This window comes from Mustelus asterias, chromosome 7 (genome assembly GCF_964213995.1).
Source record: "Mustelus asterias chromosome 7, sMusAst1.hap1.1, whole genome shotgun sequence".
In the NCBI taxonomy this organism is placed as follows: Eukaryota; Metazoa; Chordata; class Chondrichthyes; order Carcharhiniformes; family Triakidae; genus Mustelus; species Mustelus asterias.
This window is the reverse complement of record NC_135807.1, coordinates 65,631,863-65,653,757: the sequence shown is the minus strand read 5'-3', so window position 1 is coordinate 65,653,757 and position 21,895 is coordinate 65,631,863. Positions and strand designations below refer to the sequence as shown.

At 41.2% G+C, this 21,895-nt stretch overlaps 1 protein-coding gene and 1 non-coding gene across 6 annotated transcripts in view; both read left to right on the top strand.

The window, feature by feature from the left end:
- atp6v1h (ATPase H+ transporting V1 subunit H) overlaps positions 1–21,640 on the top strand; it is an 87,910-nt gene extending 66,270 nt beyond the window's left edge. For all 5 annotated transcript variants that reach the window (XM_078216165.1, XM_078216162.1, XM_078216166.1 and 2 more), the window contains 3 exons: positions 60–161; positions 7,812–7,925; positions 21,242–21,640. In XM_078216165.1, the coding sequence (XP_078072291.1) occupies positions 60–161; positions 7,812–7,925; positions 21,242–21,302 (277 nt within the window). In that variant the 3' untranslated portion in view covers positions 21,303–21,640. The remainder of the gene's footprint in view (positions 1–59; positions 162–7,811; positions 7,926–21,241) is intronic.
- LOC144496242 (U2 spliceosomal RNA) lies at positions 15,122–15,309 on the top strand. The gene has a single exon (XR_013498407.1). It is a non-coding gene; the product is annotated as a U2 spliceosomal RNA (small nuclear RNA).
- Positions 21,641–21,895: the final 255 nt, after the last annotated feature.

The following is a 21,895-nucleotide window of genomic DNA, read 5'->3' as shown; positions in this document are numbered from 1 at the left end:
AACGCACAACAAATATGTGCTAATCTCATTGCTTTGCATTTTTTATTTCTCCTGCAAAGGATTCTGACCAGGCTTTTGGAAGTCTCTGATGATCCTCAAGTGTTGGCAGTTGCTGCACATGATGTTGGTGAATATGTGCGTCACTACCCTCGGGGAAAACGGTAAGACTTGTCAGTAAATACAATTTACACAAAAATAATTAATTACATACCATCATTGCTCTCTGAATACTTAACATGAAATGTCATGGTAATTTATTTAGGAACTACCAAATACCTGCATTGCTTGAGTGCAAACCATGTACATCCCATGAACTTGAGGTTATCAAAATTCTGCTTTTCATGTTCTTGCATCAAATCCATCACCCTTCTGCTAGTTAACCTAGCCAAGCATAGTCTTGATTTTAAAATTCTCATCATTGTGCTCAACACTCTCCATTATCTCACTCCTTCATTATCTCTCTCAATCTCCTCCAATATATCTGCTTTGCTCTATTTCTAACCTCTTGAGCATCCTTGATTTTAATTGTTTCACTGTTGGTGGCCATGTCTTCTGCCTAGGCCTTAGCTCTTGAATTCATCTCGCCAACCCCCAATCCTACCCCAAAAATGCCTCTGCTTCTCTACCTCTCTTTTCATTTTTTCAGTATGTTCCTTAAAACCCAGCTTTTGGATCTGGTTTTTGATCACTGGCCTAATATCGCCCTACGGGCAGCGGTGTCAAATTTTGTTTTATAATTTTCCTTTAATGCAATAAAACATTGTAAGGCTGCTCAAAGACACTAAATAAATGCAATATATTATCATATAGTGAAAGACCAGTGCTTTCTGGGACCACTGGAAACCAGTTACCAGCGGAGTGCCACAGGGATCAGTGCTTGGTCCTCTGCTCTTTGTAATTTTTATAAATGACTTGGAGGAGGGGGCTGAAGGGTGGATCAGTAAATTTGCTGATGACACCAAGATTGGTGGAGTAGTGGATGAAGTGGAGGGCTGTTGTAGGCTGCAAAGAGATATAGATGGGATGCAGAGCTGGGCTGAAAAATGGCAAATGGAGTTTAACCCTGACAAATGCGAGGTGATTCATTTTGGTAGGACAAATTTAAATGTGGATTACAGGGTCAAAGGTAGGGTTCTGAAGAATGTGGAGGAACAGAGAGATCTTGGGGTTCATATCCATAGATCTCTGAAGGTTGCCACTCAAGTGGATAGAGCCGTGAAGAAGGTCTATAGTATGTTGGCGTTCATTAACAGGGGGTTTGAGTTTGAAAGCCGTGGGGTTATGCTGCAACTGTACAGGACCTTGGTGAGACCACATTTGGACTATTGTGTGCAGTTCTGGTCACCTCACTACAAGAAGGATGTGGAGACACTGGAAAGAGCGCAAAGGAGATTTACCAGGATGCTGCCTGGTTTGGAGGGTAGGTCTTATGAGGAAAAGTTGAGGGAACTTGGGCTTTTCTCTTTGGAGCGGAGGAGGTTGAGAGGAGACTTGATAGAGGTTTATAAGATGATGGGGGGGATAGATAGAGTGAACGTTCAAAGACTATTTCCTCGGGTGAATGGAGCGGTAACTAGGGGGCATAACTATAGGGTTCATGGTGGGAGATATAGGAAGGATGTCCGAGGTAGGTTTTTTACTCAGAGAGTGGTTGGGGTGTGGAATGGACTGCCTGCAGGGATAGTGGAGTCAGAAACTTTAGGAACATTTAAGAACTATGTGTGGAGTTTGCACATTCTCCTCGTGTCTGCGTGGGTTTCCTCCGGGTGCTCCGGTTTCCTCCCACAGTCAAAAGATGTGCGGGTTAGGTTGATTGGCCATGCTAAAATTACCCCTTAGAGTCCTGAGATGTGTAGGTTAGAGGGATTAGTGGGTAAAATATGTAGGGATATGGGGATAGGGCCTGGGTGGGATTGTGGTCGGTGCAGACTCGATGGGCCGAAGGGCCTCTTTCTGCACTGTAGGGTATCTATCTATCTATCTATCTATTGGATAGGCACATGGAGTACTTCGGGATGATAGGGAGGAAATAGCTTGATCTGGGTTTCAGACAAAGCTCGGCACAACATCGTGGGCCGAAGGGCCTGTTCTGTGCTGTACTGTTCTATGTTCTATATAACTAGTGGACACAATTTTTAAATATAATTCTCTGCTTTGATGTGAAAATTCTGTACTGCACTGCATTTCAGTGTTACAGTTTTGACTGACTTGCTGGTATAGTCAAGGTAGTGGAATGTCAGTGCTATGGAGTTGAAAGCATTTTCTTGTTTGTGCATTCTGTTAGCATCAACTCTCCAACTCTACAAGATGTTATTCTCGCTCTTAACATAAATGTAACAAGTGGGCTGCTGTGGTAGAAACGGGAGTATGCCATTCAGCCACTTCAGTCTGTTCTGGCATTCTTTTGGATCGTTGCTGATCTGTATTTGAATGCCATGTACCCAACTTGATTCTATAACCCTTTGTTTCACAATAAGGCAAGAGTACTATCTGTTGACCCCTACCCTCACCATCTTTTTGAGGGAGAGCTCCAGATTTGCACTACTTTTTGTTTGAATGATGCTTCCCTGACATCACCCCTGAATGGCCTTGTCCAACTTTAAGGTTATGCACACTTATTTTGGACTGTCTTTTTGAGAAGAAATAGTTTTTCTCTGTGTCCCCTTAGTAATTCCTTTAATTTTGCCTGTATTCTTCCAGGAGCCAAACACTTTCCAGGGTGGTGTGGTAGCACTGCTGCCTTACAGCGCCAAGGATCCGGGTTCAATTCCCAGCTTGGGTCACTGTCTGTGTGGAGTTTGCCCATTCTCCCCGTGTCTGCGTAGGTTTCCTAACACACTCCAAAGATATGTGCCTTAGGTGAATTGGCCATGATAAATTGACTCTGTGCGCCGGGGGATTTGCAGGGTAAGTACGTGGGGTAACGAGGAATTGGGCCTGGGTGGGATTATTGTCGGTATAGGCTTGATGGGCCGAATGGCCGCCTCCTACACTATAGGGATTCTATGATTCCAGGATTCAGCTGAGAATGAAAGTTTTTCTAAAGTCCTGGAGAACAAATTTAGTGGCTGACTGTTTGAGAAGTCAAGTAGAGTGGTTGTAAAGTGGACTCCGAGCTTAGTATTGTTTGTAATTTTAATTCTGCACCTTGTTCCCACACTGAACTTTGTCCTTGGCCTGTTGTAGTGTTCCAATGAAATTCAACACCAGTTTGAGGAACAGCACTTCACCTTTTGGCTCAGCACTTCTGGAATCAACATTGATTTCGACAATTTTAGATCATAATCTCTGCCTCCAACTATTCTTGTATTTTCTTTGATGATCTGACTCATCTTGTTTCTTCCTTTATCCCTTTATGTTGCATTCAAATGACGTGTGTAGCCATCCACGTCTCATTTGGGCTTCATCTTTTGTTTTCTTTACTGTACCCTCTACCACTCACTTTGGATTTTGCTGCAGGAATCATTTGCCATTTAGTTTCTCTAATTCTCCACCCATCACAGACTTTCTCTTTTGTTCTTCATGCCTCCTTCCCTTTCCACTGGCTCAAAACCTATTACATTTCTATCTTCAGTTCTGTTTAAAGCAGATCTCGATCCGTAACATTAACTCTGTTTTTCTCCACAGATGTTGCATGACCTGCTTTTATTTCAAAGATAGTAATCTCTGGATTACTCCTACTGCCACAGGCTGATGAATATAGAAATGGGAGAACAGAAATGCATTGCAGGCTAGATATTCAGGAGGGAAGAACTTTTGATTTTTGGGACCAGTTCTGTGAAAGATGGGACCTGTTCTAGCCATACCTGTAGTACCTGAACACAGTTGGGACCAATGTCCTTTCGACGTGATTTGATAGTGGGCCCCTGGGACATTCCATGGAATGGAGGGGCAGCTAGAATGAACACCAGAAGCTCCTGCACAACCTGGCACTGCCAGTCCTGGAGGTCCAGCATTGTCTGCACCATGGTGTGAGAGCCTTCAGCAATGGACCTCTGCATCTGGACCAAGCTCTGGAGCCCCTCTGCAATTGTCCTCTGAGGGCCATGTTCTTGAAGCCTACAGCCATGGTCTTCAGTGACTCGGTCATGCCTTGGACTCTGGCCCTAGGCTTTCCATTGCAGTTTCCACCTTTGCAGTGTTGGCCTGGGTGCCATGCAGTGCCAGCACCATCTCTCGTGCCTGAAAGCAGTGGAACTCCTCCAAGCAGCCTTGCAGTTGCTGGAATGTTGCTGACACCCCCCCCCCCCTCCCCACTGCAGTCCCCAGCTCTGTCACTGCATCTCCAGTAGCTTTGGGAGAACTTTTCCCAGCTCGGCATCTGGCAGGGGCCAGCTGCTTCCTGGGGATCAGTAGACCTCCACCTGCCCGATCCCTTGGATGTTCCATCTCCACCTGATATGCATCAGCAGTTGTGTGGTGTTCATCAGATAGTGATCCTGAAGCCTGTCTGCTAATTCCATTCATTACAGTGTGTCTCTGCCCTGGTGGATGGTGCGGGTGATGTCTGTGACACCAGTTTGGTGCTTTCCTTCAAGGGGAGGGGGTTGCTGACTCTTGATGGCCTGACCTCATCAGGTGTTGATCTTGCAAACTAAGAAACACGGTTCAGTGCAAATGAGGGACAAGGATCAGTGCAACTTGGAACTCACTTGAGACAGGTCATGTGGATGAATGTTCTGCAGATCCTCACTTCTGTTGTGCAGCTGACCTCGCAGGCACTCTCAGCTCTCTCGTGTGCCTCCCCTGAGAGCTTCATCGCTCGCTCTTCATAGGCGGTGAGGGGACACAGCTCAGGAATTCCCCGTCAGTCTTCTCCTGCTCTCTTTTTTATTATGAACTCTCTTGACCTGCAGGGACAAAAGGTGGTGATTAAAAAGTCTGATGTCGGGTGGGCCAGCGGGGAAGAACAAGTGGCATATGTTGGCAATGTGCCTGGACAGGAAGGAGTTGTGACCAGGAGTGCCAGAGGGATTTGAGGCACATGTTGGGTGGGAGGGGGGGGAGGCTGCGGGGTGTCAGGGGGTGAATCTATGTTGATATTCCAGGTGTGACAGACGGGACTGATGCCAGAATGTGACAGATGGACAGTCACCCTTGCAGCTCAAACGAGGTCATTAATTTTCTTGTGGCATTGAATGCCAGTCCAATGTCATGCCGCTGGCAATGAATGTCCAGCACCACATTCCAAGCCACATTTGCTTCCCTGCTTCTGGATTGTCTACCCACTTCGATATACAGGGTGGCCCGCCCCTCCTCCACTGCATCCAGAAGTCTTCCGAGATCTGCCTCCATGAAGCATGGAGCTGCTCTCCACGTTGCCACTTTCCTGACTTGACTGAATGCAGAGGGAGCGTTTAAATGCAGCTTCCCCCTTGTTAACAGTGCACAACTGCGAACCATTGCGGGCGAGTCACATGTATGTGGACTCCATTTTGGGTGTTTCACTTGGGGGGGGTTCTTTGAGTGCACTACACGTGGAACGATTGCCATTTGAATCGCAACAGTCAGACCAGTTTTCTCATTTGAAATTATGTTTAAAATATTTTTGGTAAGATCATCCCCAAAATGCCAAATGAACACGAAAACAGGAAGAATTGCACCCACTTTTTGGGTGAGCTCCCAGATGCAATTGTATGGCACTTAGAGAAAAGAAAATGAGCCCAAGTGTAATTCTCACCAGTTGGGGAATGGGAGGAGCTTATTCACGCCAGAAGGTGGCTGCTGAGCTGTAGGGATGCCATTGTGCAGTTTCTACACTGCCCCCAATTATGTCCAGGACTCAGTAAGTACATTTACATTACCTAATGAATAGCCGCGAACCCAATTTTCTTTTTTCTTTTTGGCCTCGTCCAATCTTACCAGCGTGACGTGCCAATACTATCACCTGCCCCTTTAGTCATTTTTGGAGAAAATTCCGCTTGTAGGTTCCATTGTGACACTTTTACATTTCGTCCCTCCAACTCTTTCAACTTGCATCTTTGCATTTTCCCTTAAATATTTGAAAAAAGATCTGCATCATGCCTGCTGTCACTAATCAGATGTAAATTTGAAACTCCAATGCTAATGAGGTTCTGGGATAAAATGCTAGATGTACTCAACACGTGATATTGGATCTATCCATGCTGGCTCCCAGTTTATATCCCAACTTATATTGCACCCTGCAAACCTTATTTTCTCCTGTTTCTCAAATAAAGCAAGTTTCTATAAAGCACTGAAACATTTTACAAGATTCAACTGAAAGTGGACTTTCAAGAAAACTTCCAAGATTGACAGAACCTTTTAAATGTTTTCTTTGTCAGTATGCTCTACTGGGAAAAAACATAGAATGTATTTAAATCATACAATGGCCCAGTAGTTGAAAATCAAGAGGGAAGAGAGCAAGGAACTTGAAATGATCACGATACCTAGTATCTGATGACCTGCATATAATGGATCTGAAAAGAAATGGCTGCAGAGATACTGAAGATACTGGTTGTAATTTTCCAAAATTCCCTGGATTCTGGAGAGGCTCAAGGGGATTAGAAAACTGCAAATGTAACACTAAATATTCAAAACTTTGGATCATCCTAGCTGGGATGGCTCAGCTACTTGATTGATACAGTTGATAGGTGGCACAGTGGCTAGCATTGCTGCCTCACAGCGCCAGAGACCCGGGTTCACTTCCAGCCTCTGGTGACTGTGTGGAGGTTGCATGTTCTCCCCATGTCTGCCAGGGGTTCCTCCGCTTGCTCCAGTTTCCTCCCATACTCCAGAGATATGAAGGACAGGTTGATTGGCCACAGTAAATTGCCCCTTAGTGGCTGGGTGGTTAGCAGGGTAAATATATGGGGTTGCGGGGATAGGGCCTGGGTGTGATTGTTGTCAGTGCAGTCTCAATGGGTCAAATGGCCTCCTTCTGCACTGTAGGGAATCTATGACTTTTCAAGGGCAAGTTACATGTGCATATTGTACAAATGAAATGCTACATTTTCATTTTGTTTAAATATGTTTATTGGATTGTGAGAGCCTTGTATCCTTATAGAAGGGAAATTCCACCTTTAGTCTCGCTCTGCTGTATCAATATTAGTCACATTTGGTTTGGCAGTACAGAACGTAGTATTGTAGAAAAATAAAGGGATGTTGGGGAAGCTTTTTGTCTTCCACTCAGGACAGATTCGCAAGAATACCAATTGTAAGGAATACTGCATAAGGGGGTGCTGATTGGTTGCCAAATGGATCTGAGCATCTCCACCACTGTGCCGCCTTGAACTAAACAAAAGCTTGGGGGTGAGGGGGCAGCCATTCTCTGATTCATTTCCTATGGCAATGCTTTGACCAAAGTCAGCCTGCCTGGTTTGAATTTCACTGCCAAGCTTTTGTTTAACTGTTTCCTGGTGCATTCTCCATGGCAACACCTCTACCAATCAAACTCCATTTGCCAACCAATCAGCGCGCACGTGCACTAAAAATTGTTGTTCCCTTTATAGTTGGTATTCTTGCAAACTGTCCTGTTGAGTGCAAGATGAAAAGCCTCGACGGCATGTCTTTTTTTTTCAACAATATTTGTTTATTTGTAGAACAGCAATGACTTCATGGCAAAAGTAGCTCATTCGTTATATGTGCTTTGGATTCCTTGAGAAGATAAAAGGCTGTATATAAATATAAACTCATTGCTTTTCTATACAGACTGGCCATGTCAATCTTGACTATATCTCCAAACCCCCAATCGTGTTATCATCTAGGCGATGTATATTTAAATCATTTGTTTACTAAAATATTTCAAAAATAAATCATGAAAATTTAATGTTCATTGTGACTTTTATTTTCAGTGTAATTGAACAGCTTGGAGGCAAACAACTTGTGATGAACCATATGCATCATGAAGATCAGCAAGTACGCTACAATGCTCTTTTGGCAGTTCAAAAACTGATGGTGCACAACTGGTATGTACTAGCTATATAACAGTAATTTGGTAAATATTGACCACTTCATTTGAACATCCTGTTGATATTTCCAGCAGAAAATTCCATACTATTATTTCCATTATTTGTGACAGTACTAGACAGTGTTGTGATAATGGTTCAATATTGAATTGAAGAGCAGAATACTGTGGAGGCTGAAATTCTGAAGTAAGTACTGAAAATACTCAGCAGGTTAGGCAGCATCTGTTGGCAAATGGAGTTTGATTGGTAGAGGTGTTGCCATGGAGAATGCACCAGGAAACAGTTGAACTAAAGCTTGGCAGTGAAATTGTGGCAGTGAATGGCTGCCCCCTCACCCCCAACATTTCAGGTCTGTCATTTTCCATCAGAACTGGGAAAAGTTAGAGATGAAGTAAGTTTTAAGAAAGGGGTGGATAGGACAAGGATAAAAAGAAGTTCTCTGATAGGGTGGAAGATGGAAGAAATTGCATGACTGAAGAGGGTCAAAGGAAATGGTGATGCGCGCAAGAAAAGAAACAAAGGAACATTGCTTCTTGGCCTTTTGGCTAAGATCAAGCGTCAGATCAAGTCCAAGCTGGGGGGGGGGCGGTTAAAGCCTTATCTTGTCAGCTTGGATCTTGCTTTTCTCTCGTGGGGAATTAGATTCAATTGGATTTTGAGTTTGGTTTTTGGAGCAAGCAAGGAATGTATTTGGGTTTGCCTGAACCGTTCGGAGCATTGGCTTTGTAACTTTAAGGATGGAATAAAAAAAACATTAAAAAAGAAACAAAAGATATGCCCAATGTTGACATCTCTTAGCCTATTGCACATTTCCATTAAAGCTCAATGTAAGCTTGAAAAACACCAATGCACAGTAGCAGCAGTGTGTACCATCTCCAAGCTGCACTTCAGCAACTGACGAAAGCTCCTTCAACAACACCTTTCAAATTCACAACCTCGAAAGACAAGAATAGCAGATGCATGGGAGCACTCACTGCCTGCAAGGTCCACTCCAAGTCGCACACCATCCTGGCTTTGATTATATTGCCATTCCTTCACTGTTGCTAGGTCAGATCCTGGAACGTTCTTCCCAACAGCACTGTGGGTATACCTACCTACGTTACATGGCCTGCAGCAGTTCAGGAAAGTGCTCATCATCACCTTAAGGGCAATTGGGGATGGGAGTAAATGTTGGCTTAGCCAGCAATGCTCATGTCGCAAAAGCAAAAAAAAATGAACAGTACCTCACCTTTCAGTGAGGTATCTCGCAGCCATCTGGATTCGACACTGAATTCAATTATTTCCGACTGTAATGTCTGACCCTGTTTTGTTTTCTTGCATGTTTTAGTTTTTTTTTGCTTGTCGTCAGCAGCACACCTACTCCAGGGACATTTTTTTTTGTTTCCTTTATTGCTCTTTTGCCATTCTCTCTGACCTTGTAAGACTAGCTTCTCTTATTCAGTATTGAATTTAGTGTTGAGAAGTGACATCTTGTCTGTCAAGTCACAGAGTTTGACAAGGTGGTTGTATCTATCTTCTCCCAAAGAAATCAGTCAAAATTTGTCTGATCTTTTCCTAAGAAACTTAAATTTCTGATGCCCCAAGTATGTTTTTTAAACAGAATCCCTATACTGTGTGGGTTTCCTCCAGGTGCTTTGGTTTCCTCCCACAGTCCAAAGATATGCAGATGTCATGCTAAATTGATGGGTCAGATGGCCTCTTCTGCACTTTTGGGATTCTGTGAATTTAACCAACCTTCGTACTCATCTAATTGTGGCCTCTTGAGCATCTCTGATTGAGACTGCACCAAGGCCCTCAGCTTTGGAATGTGCTCCTCAAAGCTCTATACTCCTCTACCTCTCTCCTTTGCTTCTCCACCCACGCACCCCCCCAACCCGACCAACCACCACCTTAAGGCACACCTTAATCCTGTCTCTTGACCATACTTTTGGCCATCTGTCTAATATTGCCTTCTGCAGCTGGATGTCACATTTTTCCTTAATTCTACTGTAAAGTAATTGAGGGCATTTAAGTTGTAGGTGTGGATCCAGTCCCTTTGTACTGATCACAACTTTCTGTCTAGAAGAGTTGCAATCAATTGCCTACCTTGAAGTCCCTATGGATTTTTGTAACAGCCTTTTATATGGACATTTGGTTAATGGGGAGAAAACAGTCGGAATAAATGGGACACTTCCAGGTTGACAGGCTGTAACTTATGGGGTACCACAAAAGTTCAGTCCTTAGACTTCAGCTATTTACAATGTTAATTACTTAGATGAGAGCCAGAGATTAATGTAAGTAAGTTTACTGATGATACAAAGTTAGATTGGAAAGTAAGTAATGAGGATGCAAAGAGGCTATAGAGGACCATAGATACATTGGGTCAATGAGCAAGAACGTGACAGATGGAATACAATGTAGCCAAGTGTATGGTTAGCCTCTTGATTAGACAATTATAAAGCAGATTTTTTTTGAATGGTGAGAAACTAGAGATGTTTGCATTCAGTGACCTGGATAGCCTTCTACAAGAATCTTGAAGTCAACATGCAAGTAGTGCAAGCAGTTAAGAAGCAAATGGTGTGTTAGCTTTCTTACAAAGTGATTGGAATATTAGCGTAAAAAAGCCTTACCACGATTAATAAGGACATTGTTGAGGGCATATCTGGAGTTCTATATGCAGACTTAGACTACTTATTTGGATATACTTTCCCTAGAGGAAGGGCAATGAAGGCTCACTAGATTGGCTCCAGGAATAGGAGGATTGTCCATCGACTAGATTAGGCCGATATGAGGTTAGAAGGATAAGCGAGTTAATAGAAACGCAAGAATCTTAAGGGACTTTGCAGGATAAATGCTAAGGAAATAGTTCCCCTTGCAAGGGAATCTGGATCACAGAGTCATGGCCTCAGAATAAGGGCTTGGCCATATAGGACCAAAATCAGGAGAAATGTCTTCACTTGGTTGTCAACCGTTAGAATGATCTACCCCAGAGAGTTGTGGATGCTTAGTCATTGAGCATATTCAAGACAGAGGTCTTGATGCATAGCTATTTGGGTACTAAGGGAAGTAAGGCATGTAAGAATAGTGCAGGAAAATTGAGTTGATGTAAGCCATGATCTTGTTGAATGGTGAAGCAGACACAAAAAGTCCAAATGGCCAACTCCAGCTCCTAATTCTTATGTTCTCCTGGCTTTTTGGAAATCAAGCTAGTCATTGTATACAAGCTTTTATAGATACCATAAAAGATTTTTCTCAAGGCTGAGCTGGACAGATTATTTACTTGACAAGTGAGTCAAGGATAATGGGGTGCTGACAGAAACGTGGAGCTGGGACAATGACCAGATCAGCCATGGAATTATGCAGCAGGCTTAAAAGGCCGAATGGCCAATGTTCCTAAATTCAACCTAATTTTTTTAAATCCTCTTTGAAAATGAAATGTTAAGTAATTCTACCATGTATGTTTTATGCATGTTTTGTTTAAATGAATGTCGAAGCTATTAACTATCAATAAAGGTTAGTGCAAAATAAAATGATGGATCTTGGCTGATGTTTGAAAGATAATGTCCTGGAGGAGTTTGAATTCTTTAATTAGAGTTTTTGCGAGCTCTGGATAATTTATTTTTGGTCTGCCAGGGAATCAGGTGAGAAATCCACTTTATTAAACTTTCAACTTCTGCGATTGAATTCACACTGAAGAGGCACATCACATGTACCTAAAGCTAGAGTGCACAGATTATCATGGACCAAGACTTAAGGTCAAGTCAGCATATGGAGAATCGCTGGAGTTCAACCAGTCAAAACCGTGCATTTTACAGCATGTCGCACTGTCAACTATCACAGTTCACACAAGCCTTTTGTGGTTTACATGCAACATTTTTTCATGTAATGGTTCTGTAACATAGGGAATGATTCTCCAGCCTCTTAGCCGCATGTTTCTCAGTGGCACAAGGTGATGTGCTGTTTGCTGGCGGTGGGATTCTCTAGTCCCGCCACTGTCAATGAAATTTCCCAATGAAACCACCCCGTGCTGCTGGGAAACCCACGGGCGGGGGGTGTGCTGCTGGCGGGACAAGAGAATCCCGCCGCCAGCAAGCAGCTGGAGAATCCTGCCAATAATGCCTGCCTTGTATCTTTCAATCCCTCAACATAGGCCTTTTATCTGGATGGTCTAGATCAGTCCCTGTTGTCTGGAATGTGCTTTTTTTCTCTCCACCTATTTTTGCCTTTAATATCTTGGCAAAATATTTCTTAATTTTATTTCATAATTCACTCATGCGGTGTGGGCGTAGCTGGCTAGGCTTAGAACAAGTAAAATCAAATCCAACTTCTTCTTTGAGGGATTAGAACCATGCTACTTTTAAAAAAAATTTACTCCCTCTATAAAACAGTTCCTACATTAAAAACTATATAACCACAGTGGCTGCTTCATTTGTCTTTGACTGGCTTGGAGTAAATTAAAAAATAAAAATCAGCTATGTATTCTCATCATTGTATGTTAGTTTCTGGATGCTGAGAGCTGCATGAGATGGTCAAAGGCTTTACAAATATCACTGAAAGCAAAATAAGTAGGTTTCTTCTGAACCTTGTGTTCTGCGCTCTCATATAAAGCCACAACTTGTCCTTTTGTGATAAACTGCAAGTCTCCGTCTTATGCAAATTACATGCCATCCGAGCAATCACTGATACCAGCAAAATTCTATAACCGTATTTAATATATCGAGATCCCTTTCTACTTAATGGAAGCCACAGTTGCATTATGGAACATCAAGGTTATGAACACTTTCAAGAGAATCATGGTCCTTGACCTTGAAGCACTTCTGAGAAACGTAGGGATTCTTGCCACAATTGCTGAGCTCTTGCTCAGGGATCGCTGTGCATGATCATAAGTTAATTTGCTATCTGTTTTGAGGAATAATTTTAGGGCACGTAACATGGGTATGATTTCATTCTTCTGAGAGATATTCAAACTCCACTTTTTACAGTTTGATCTGTGATACCTGCAACGGTGCAACCTCAAAAGAGGTTTTCAATTCAAGAATAGGAAAATCATCAGAGCTCTTAATGTGCCAAAGATTAGTAGGAATGTTCTCTATTATTATACTATATGCCAGATTACATGACATTGGGTTGCTAATAGAACACTGTGTAAAGTTGGGGGACAAGTAACAGAATGAAAGCAAGCTGGCTGCAAAACAGAAGACAGTCAGGGTTAAAGATAGTTATTCAAACTGGCAAAACATAGGGCATGGTGTTTTATAAGGACCACTAAGACCACTAATCACAATTTAAATAAGCAATTTGGACTCTGGAATCCAAACTACTGTTTCAAAATTTGCAGATGCCACCAAATTGGGGGATGTAATTAATACAAGGGAGTGCTGCAAAAAATATCACGTGTTAATAAACTTGCAGAATGGGCATGTAATAAAATTAACTTCAATATCGAAAAATTAGGTGATGCATTCTGAAGGAAGAATATGAAGCCCAATACTTGTTGGAAAGTGTGTCTGAATAGAGAAGCAGAAGGCTCTGGGCACAGATAATCAAATCACTAGAAGTAGTATCAGAGGTTAATAAGACCATGTATTAAAAAAGCAGGCAATGCACTCATTTCTAGAGGATTAGAATTGAAAAGCAAAGAAATTATTTTATATATGTAGAGAACTTGGGGTAGACCACATTTGTTGTGTCTCCACGTTATAACCAGGATGTAGAGGCACTGATAAGGTGCATAAAAGATTTACTAGAACGATAGAACATGTCCATGTCCGCTCTCTGCAAGAACGGCTCAGCTAATCTGACTCCACCCTTTTCTCTTGTTTCACTGTATTTTCCTTCAAGTGAATATCCAATTCCCTTATGAAAACCACGATCGAATCTGCCTCTACCACACTCGGGTAGTCCTGATGCATTCCAGATCCTAAAGATTCATTGATTTTTTTTTTTAATTCCACACATCCCCATTGACTCTTATGTCAGTCATTTCAAATTGGTGTTCTTTGGTCCTCTTCCCCAATGGAATTAATTTTTGTACATTTACTCTGTCTTGACCACTCATGATTTTGAACACCTCTGTAATAATAAAGTATATGGGAACCATGGGCTTTATAAACAGAGACCTGGACCTAATTTTGGGAACTACATTTCAGGAATAAAGTGCAAGCTGTAAAGAACATTCAAACATTATTACTAAAATGGTTGCAGAAATGAGGGACATCAGTTATGTGGAAAGATTGGAGAAGCTAGAGCTGTTTTCCTCAAATCTCCTCTCGACCTTTTGTTCTCGATGGAGAATAGCTCCTACTTCTCCAGTCTTAGAAAAAATTCAATCAAGTTAATTAATCGCAATTTGCCTTCAACAAATCTCTGTTGGCTTTCCTTAATTAATTTACATTTGTCCAAGCGACTATTAATGTTGTCTCAAATTATTGGTTCTGAAAGGTTTCCCACCGCCAAGGTTGAACTGACTGGCCCATGGTTGCAAGGCTTATCTTTTTTTTGAACAAAAGTATAACATTTGCAGTTCTCTAGTGCTCTGGCACCACTTGTGTATCTAGATGATTATGGCAGTCTCTCTTCAATTTGCATTCCTACTTCAGATGCATGCTAGCCAATGTGGCTGATTTATCAACTTTAAGTAAAGCATGCCTTTTTAATATCTGTTCTATCAAGTTTTAGAGAGATGGTAGTATAGTGCTAAAGTTGTTGGACTAATGTTGCTGTAATATATTGCTGTTCCTTCACTGTCATTGGGTCAAAATCCTGGAATTCTCTACCTAAAATAAATTGTGGGTGTACGTACGTCTCAAGTACTGCAGCAGTTCGAGAAGGCAGTTCACCACCATCTTCTCAAGTGCAACTAGGAATGGGCAATAAATGCTGGCCTAGCCAGTGATGCCCATGTCCCATAAATGAATGAAAAAAAATTACTGTGGGGACATGGGCTCAAATTTCACCGAGAGTGGGTGGAATTTGAGTGACTCTTCATAAATCTGGAATATAAAACTTGTTTCTGTAATGGTGACCATAACAACAACCATCAATTTTCTCAGCAATCCATCTGGCTCACTAATCTGGAAGATCTGCCATCCTTACGTGGTCTGGCCTACATGTGATTCCATACTCTCAGAAATGTGGTCTCATTTCATTCCCTCTGAGAAGGCCGAGCAAGCCACTCAGTCCAAGGACAATTAGGGATGTGCAATTAAAGAATATCTATTGCTTCTCGGCCTTTTGGCTAAGATCAAGTGTAATTTTGCTGTTCTGCACTTGGTTGAAGTCATGAAGTTACACAGGCTTTATTTGAAGCAATTTTTTAAAGCGGCATCTCAGCTTTTTGGCTAAGATACAAATGAGATCAAGCCTTGGAGGAGATGCAATGTTTGCTCCAATCAGCTTGGATCATGTGGATCAAGCCCAAGGCAGGAAGTGGTGAGCCTATCTTGTCAGCTTGGATCTGGAATGTCTCACTTGTTGAGATTTTGAATTGGACTTTTATTGGATTGAATTGGATATAAACAAAAAAATATATCTTTGGATTCCCTTTTCCATTAACTGCTGGCTTCTTCTCCTACTTTCCTTTTATCTCTCTCATTCCCTTTTTCATTCCCTCTGAATTTTCTATACTCGGCTTGATTTTCATTCGCATCACCCATTGTGTACTCGGAGAACTTGCACATTATCTGTCTGGTCCTACTTGACTGTCTAGCAGTCAATCATTCCCTCACTGCCTTTGCATTCTTAAGCTACTGTATTTCCTAATGGTAGGTCATGCCAGTAAATCAGGCCAAGATTGAGACCGTCTAAACATAATTCATGTTTGATCACTGGAAAATCACCTCAGTCCGGACTGTTGACTTATCAAATTTATTTAAGTGAAAGCAAAATACTGTGGATGCTTAAATCTGAAATAAAAACAGAAAATGGTGGAACAACTCAGCAGGTCTGGCAGCATCTGTGGAGAAAGTGACTCTTCTTGAGAACTGACTAATCACACCCCCATGGTACCATAGTATTCCCAAACTTACCCCAGTGGCATTTCCCCACCTGCAAAGGACTCTTTCTGTCTCTTTACCCCCCCCCCCCCCCCCGTTTCCCTTTTTCCTCTTTCTCTCTCTTAATCCAATCTTTCTTTCCCTCTCTTTCTGTACCTAATTTGACATTGAATTTGTGCAGTCGTTCAACTTTTTTCAACTCTATTTCTCAATTCTTAAATATCATTTGTTACACTGTTTGTCACATTCACCATGGTTCCTGATGTCCCTTTGTTCTTGCTGTGCCATTATAAATTTGTGTGTCCAACAACTTTGTGGGAAATAAACTTATTCATGCAAGTTAAGCTTAACTAATAGAACATGCTCCACCAAAATCACATTTAAACCCTCGTTTATAAAATGCAGTTTTGCTATGTTCCATATATTTTGAATTTTATCATGCCAACTTCAAATGGTTGCACATGAATGGTAGTGAATCAAGTTGTACATTTTAATAGAAAAAGGTAAAATGTTCAATTATGCATTTCAAAGAATAATTGGCCGATGTTTCTTGAGAGTAATCAGGCTGAACGTGTATTCATTTGTGATTTGTCACAGGAATTCTCTCCTCTTGATGTGCAATTATAATTATAAAGTTATTCTAAATAACACCACAAAATAAGTCAACCATGACTTTTAAACACAACATTTTTTAGAAATTAACTCTAGACACTTATTGTGGATCTTTATTATGTTTCATAATTTGATAGGGGTGAAAAAAGGCTGTCACACTTAACTTTTTCAAAAGTATAATTGCTGGAAGAGAATTGTAGACAGATATAACTTGCTTAGGAAAGCAAATTGTGAGGAGGATACAAATGCCGCTCCAGTTAGCGGTGGGCAGGAAAATATTGCGAGAAGGCAAAAGTCGTGTTTAATGTCCACGTGAGGCTTGCTGCGATCGGTCCCCTCTCACCCTGTCAGTGGTGTTTCCTGCTATTCAATGATGTGAACCTTAGCAGAGTATATTGCACCTCATTATTGAGCCCATAGGCCAGAATCATACCCACCTGTCAAATAATTCATTCACAATGACATGATGTCAGAATGGCATGAATCGCGACTGGATTCAAAGAGCGTACATCTGGTGAGTTAATGCCACAATCAGATCAGTCATGATCTTACTACATGGCAGCATGATTGATTGGGCTGAATGCCTAGTCTTGCTCCTATTTCGATCTATAAAGCTGATAAGATGCTCAATTTTTAGTGATGATCTGAAATACTTCACATTTAGACAGGAGCGATAATTTCTAGAAAACCAAAAGAATAAATTCTGATCTACTGCAAAAATGTTGGAACAGCTTTAAATGAGTCATGGTCCCAGGCAGCACCCACTCTTCAATCTTCCAGTAGAAATGCTTTGATCTGTATTGATAAGCTGCACTAGATAATTCACCTATTTACATTAACTCTTCTATGATAAATATTGCAGGTCCATGTTGATAAAGACTCTATTTTCCACACTTCTGGTAGCAGACTTTCTTAATGAAGAATTGCTAGGGTTGTTGCATTATTGATATAAATTTGTGAGCCTCTTTAATAGTGAGTTAAATTACATATTTTAGAAAACGAATGCAAATAATTTGTAAAACAAAATATTTATCTTCTGTAGAATTTTATCTAGTTTTAAAAAACGATCAATGATGTGCCTGTTTTACTCTACTATACCACTGTAAGGTACACGTAATATGGAGATGCTGGTGTTGGATTAGGGTGGGCACAGTAAGTAGTCTCATAACACCAGGTTAAAGTCCAACAGGTTTATTTGGAATCGCAAGCATTCGGAGCACTGCTCCTTCAAGTGAGTGGCCACTCAGCTGATGAAGGAGCAGCACTCTGAAAGCTTGTGATTCCATATGTGGACAGGTGAACAGCAGATTTTGTTTATTAAAGGACATCAGTGATCTAGATGGGTGTTTATGACAATCCATGATAGTTTCATGGTCACCATTCCATTTTAGGATGATATCAGGGCGGTAGTGAGAGATGATATAGGTTCTATGGAAAAAAAGGTTGAATCCATTTGGGTGGAAATTAGAAATAGTAAGGAGAAAAAGTCACTGATAGGCATAGTCTATAGCCACCAAATAATGACATCATGATGGGGCGAGAAATGAACAAAGAAATAACTGATGTATGTAAAAATGGTACAGCAATTATCATGGGGGATTTTAATCTACATATCAATTGGCCAAACTAGGTCGGTCAAGGCAGCCTTGAGGAGGAGTTCATAGAATGTATCCACGATAGCTTCCTTGAATAGTATGTAATGGAACCAACAAGGGAGCAAGCTATCCTAGATCTGGTCCTGTGTAATGAGACGGGAATAATTAATGATCTTGCAGTTAGGGATCCTCTTGGAAGAAGCGATCACAGTATGGTTGAATTTAAAATACAGATGGAGCGTGAGAAGGTAAAATCCAATACCAGTGTCTTGTGCTTAAACAAAGGAGACTACAAAGGGATGAGGGAGGCATTGGCTAAGGTAGACTGGGAGCAAAAACTTTATGGTGGGACAATTGAGGAACAGTGAAGGACCTTCAAAGCGATCTTTCACAAAAGTATATACCAGTGATAAGAAAGGACTGTAGAAAAAGAGATAATCAACCATGGATTTCTAAGAAAATAAAGGAGGGTATCGAATTGAAAGAAAATGCATACAAAGTGGCAAAGATTAGTGGGAACCTAAAGGATTGGGAAATCTTTAAAGATCAGCAGAAAGCCACAAAAAAAGCTATAAAGAAAGGCAAGATGGATTATGAGAGTAAACTAGCTCAGAATATAAAAACAGATAGCAAAAGTTTCTACAAATATATAAAATGAAAAAGAGTGGCTAAAGTAAACATTAGCCCTTTAGAGGGTGAGAAGAGGGATGTAATAACTGGAAATTAGAAAATGGCTGAGGCATTGAACAGGTATTTTGTGTTGGTCTTCACAGTGGAAGACACAAATAACATGCCAAAAATTGATGACAGGAAGGCTATGGCAGGTGAGAACCTAGAAACTATCATTATCACAAGAGAGGTAGAGTTGGGCAAGTTAATGGGGCTAAAGGTAGACAAGTCTCCTGGTCCTGATGGAATGCATCCCAGGGTACTAAAAGAGATGGCGGGAGAAATAGCAAATGCACTTGTGGTAATTTACCAAAATTCGCTGGACTCTGGGGGTGGTTCCTGCAGATTGGAAAACAACAAATGTGACACCACTGTTTAAAAAAGGAGGTAGACAAAAGGTGGGTAACTATAGGCCGGTTAGCTTAACTTATGTAGTAGGGAAAATGCTTGAATCTATCGTCAAGGAAGGAATAGCGAGACATCTGGATATAAATTGTCCCATTGGTGAGACGCAGCATGGGTTCATGAAGGGAAGGTCATGTTTGACTAATTTGGTGGAACTCTTTTTGAGAACCTTACATGTGCAGTGGACAATGGGGAACCTGTGGATGTGGTGTATCTGGATTTCCAGAAGGCATTTGACAAGGTGCCACACCAAAGACTGCTACATAAGATAAAGGTGCAGTGTTACGGGTAATGTATTAGCATGGATAGAGGATTGGTTAACTAACAGAAAGCAAAGAGTGGGTAAATGGGTGTTTTTCTGGTTGGCGATCAGTGACTAGTGGTGTGCCTCAGGGATCAGTGTTGGGACCGTAATTGGTTACGATTTACATAGATGATTTGGAGTTGGGGACCAAGTGTAGTGTGTCAAAATTCGCAGATGACACTAAGATGAGTGGAAGAGCAAAGTGTGCAGAGGACGCTGAAAGTCTGCAAAGGGATATAGATAATCTAAGTGAGTGGGTGAGGATCTGGCAGATGGAGTACAATGTTGGTAAATGTGAGGTCATCCATTTTGGTAGGAATAACAGCAAAATGGACTATTATTTAAATGGTTAAAAAATTGCAGCATGCTGCTATGCAGCGGGGCCTGGGTGTCCTTGTGCAGGAATCTCAAGGAGTTGGTTTGCAGGTGCAGCAGGTAATTGAGAGGGCAAATGGAATTTTGTCCTTCATTGCGAGTGGGATGTAGTTTAAAAACAGCGAGGTTATTTGCAGCTGTATATGGTGCTGGTGAGGCCACACCTGGAGTACTGTGTACAGTTTTGGTCTCCTTACCTAAGAAAGGATATACTGGCACTGGAGGGGGTGCAGAGGAGATTCACTTGGTTGATTCCGGAGTTGAGAGGGTTGGCTTATGAGGAGAGACTGAGTAGACTGGGGCTATATTCATTGGAATTCAGGAGAATGAGGGGAGATCTTATAGAAACATATAAGATTATGAAGGGAATAGATAAGATAGAAGCAGGGAAGTTGTTTCCACTGGCAAGTGAATCTAGAACTAGGGGGCATAGCCTTAAAATAAGGGGAAACAGATTTAGGACTGAGTTGAGGAACGTCTTCACACAAAGGGTTGTGAATCTGTGGAATTCCCTGCCCAGTGAAGCAGTTGAGGCTACCTCAGTGAATGTTTTTAAGGCAAGGATAGATAAATTTTTGAACAGTAAAGGAATTAAGGGCTATGGTGAGCGGGCGGGTAAGTGGAGCTGAGTCCACGAAAAGATCAACCATGATCTTATTGAATGGTGGAGCAGGCTCGAGGGGCCAGATGGCCTACTCCTGCTCCTAGTTCTTATAGCTTATAGCTTATTACTGAAATTAGCTTTCAGTTCCAGATTAATGAATCAAGAATTAGTAATTTTAATTTCCACCAACTGCCATGGTGAGATTTGAACCCATGTCCCCAAAGGATTAATTTGGGATTACTAGTTCAGTTACATTGACATCCAGTATAGATTGTGGTGTAGTGGTAACGACGAGGTATTCTCTCTTACCCCCACCCCCTCTTGGTTGCAGACTTGGGAAAATTAAATTGGTAAGAAAAATCTTGTGTTCTTGGACTGACCACACATCATTGAAAAGTGTTCTGCCACCATTTTCTTGTAATGGTAACATTGGATTAAAAGACTCAAGAATGGAGTGTAATTGTCAATGATGAAGGGATGCTGCAGTTCTGTGTTCTGGCTACTAAGTGGTGGTGTAGCACATGATTTTCATTTCTTTATTCACTCTGTGCCGCATTGGTAAAAAATCGGTTTTCCTTTTTTAAAAGTGCAGCATTATTTAACATGTACTGATTTATTTTGTCTTAATTTTGTGAATCTTCTAGTTTATTTTGAAAATAAATGTGTAATACATTCTTGTATGCAATGAAAAGGGCCTTGCATTTTATTAGACAATTTTATATTGAACAAAAATTGGTCTTTAAAAGCAAACATGATAACCGCGATCCTATTACTTTCAGGGAGTACCTTGGGAAACAGCTTCAATCAGAACAACCACCAGCCGTCACCACCAGAAGCTGAATTGTCGTACTCCTGTTGCAGTCTGTGCTAAAGTGTATTGGCTGATTGTTCTCAGAACTGTAAAAAGTACATTTCTGAATATATTGAACTAAGCATATATCTTGATGGATAATTGTGTCTTTTCATATGTCCACACACTGCATTTCTTTATTCTGTGATGTATTTAATGAAATAGAAAATAAATCCTGATTAAAGCAGCTTACTGTTTTCAGCATAGAAGTATGTACATAATGAATAACCTGAAATATCTGTTGTTTGAACAAATTGTCAATTATTTATGTCTTTGCCTTTGATTTCGCAGTAATGTTTCCAATAAAAGATGAGCAGACAGTAAAGTAGTTGCTGTGTATTGTTTGGTATTGTCTGTCATCTGTTAACACGTCAACATAGTGATAAATTAATAATGAAATAACTTGTTCTGTGGACCTGAATCATTGATAATAATGGAATAAATGATTTACAAAAGAAAAAGTTAAACCACTTATTCCTTTTGAAGAAACCAAAGGCTATCAATCAAACTTCGAACCTTTGTAAACACTGAGGTTAGGATCAATGAAGGCACTTGAGATGCATTCAAGCATGAAAGGAGCGGT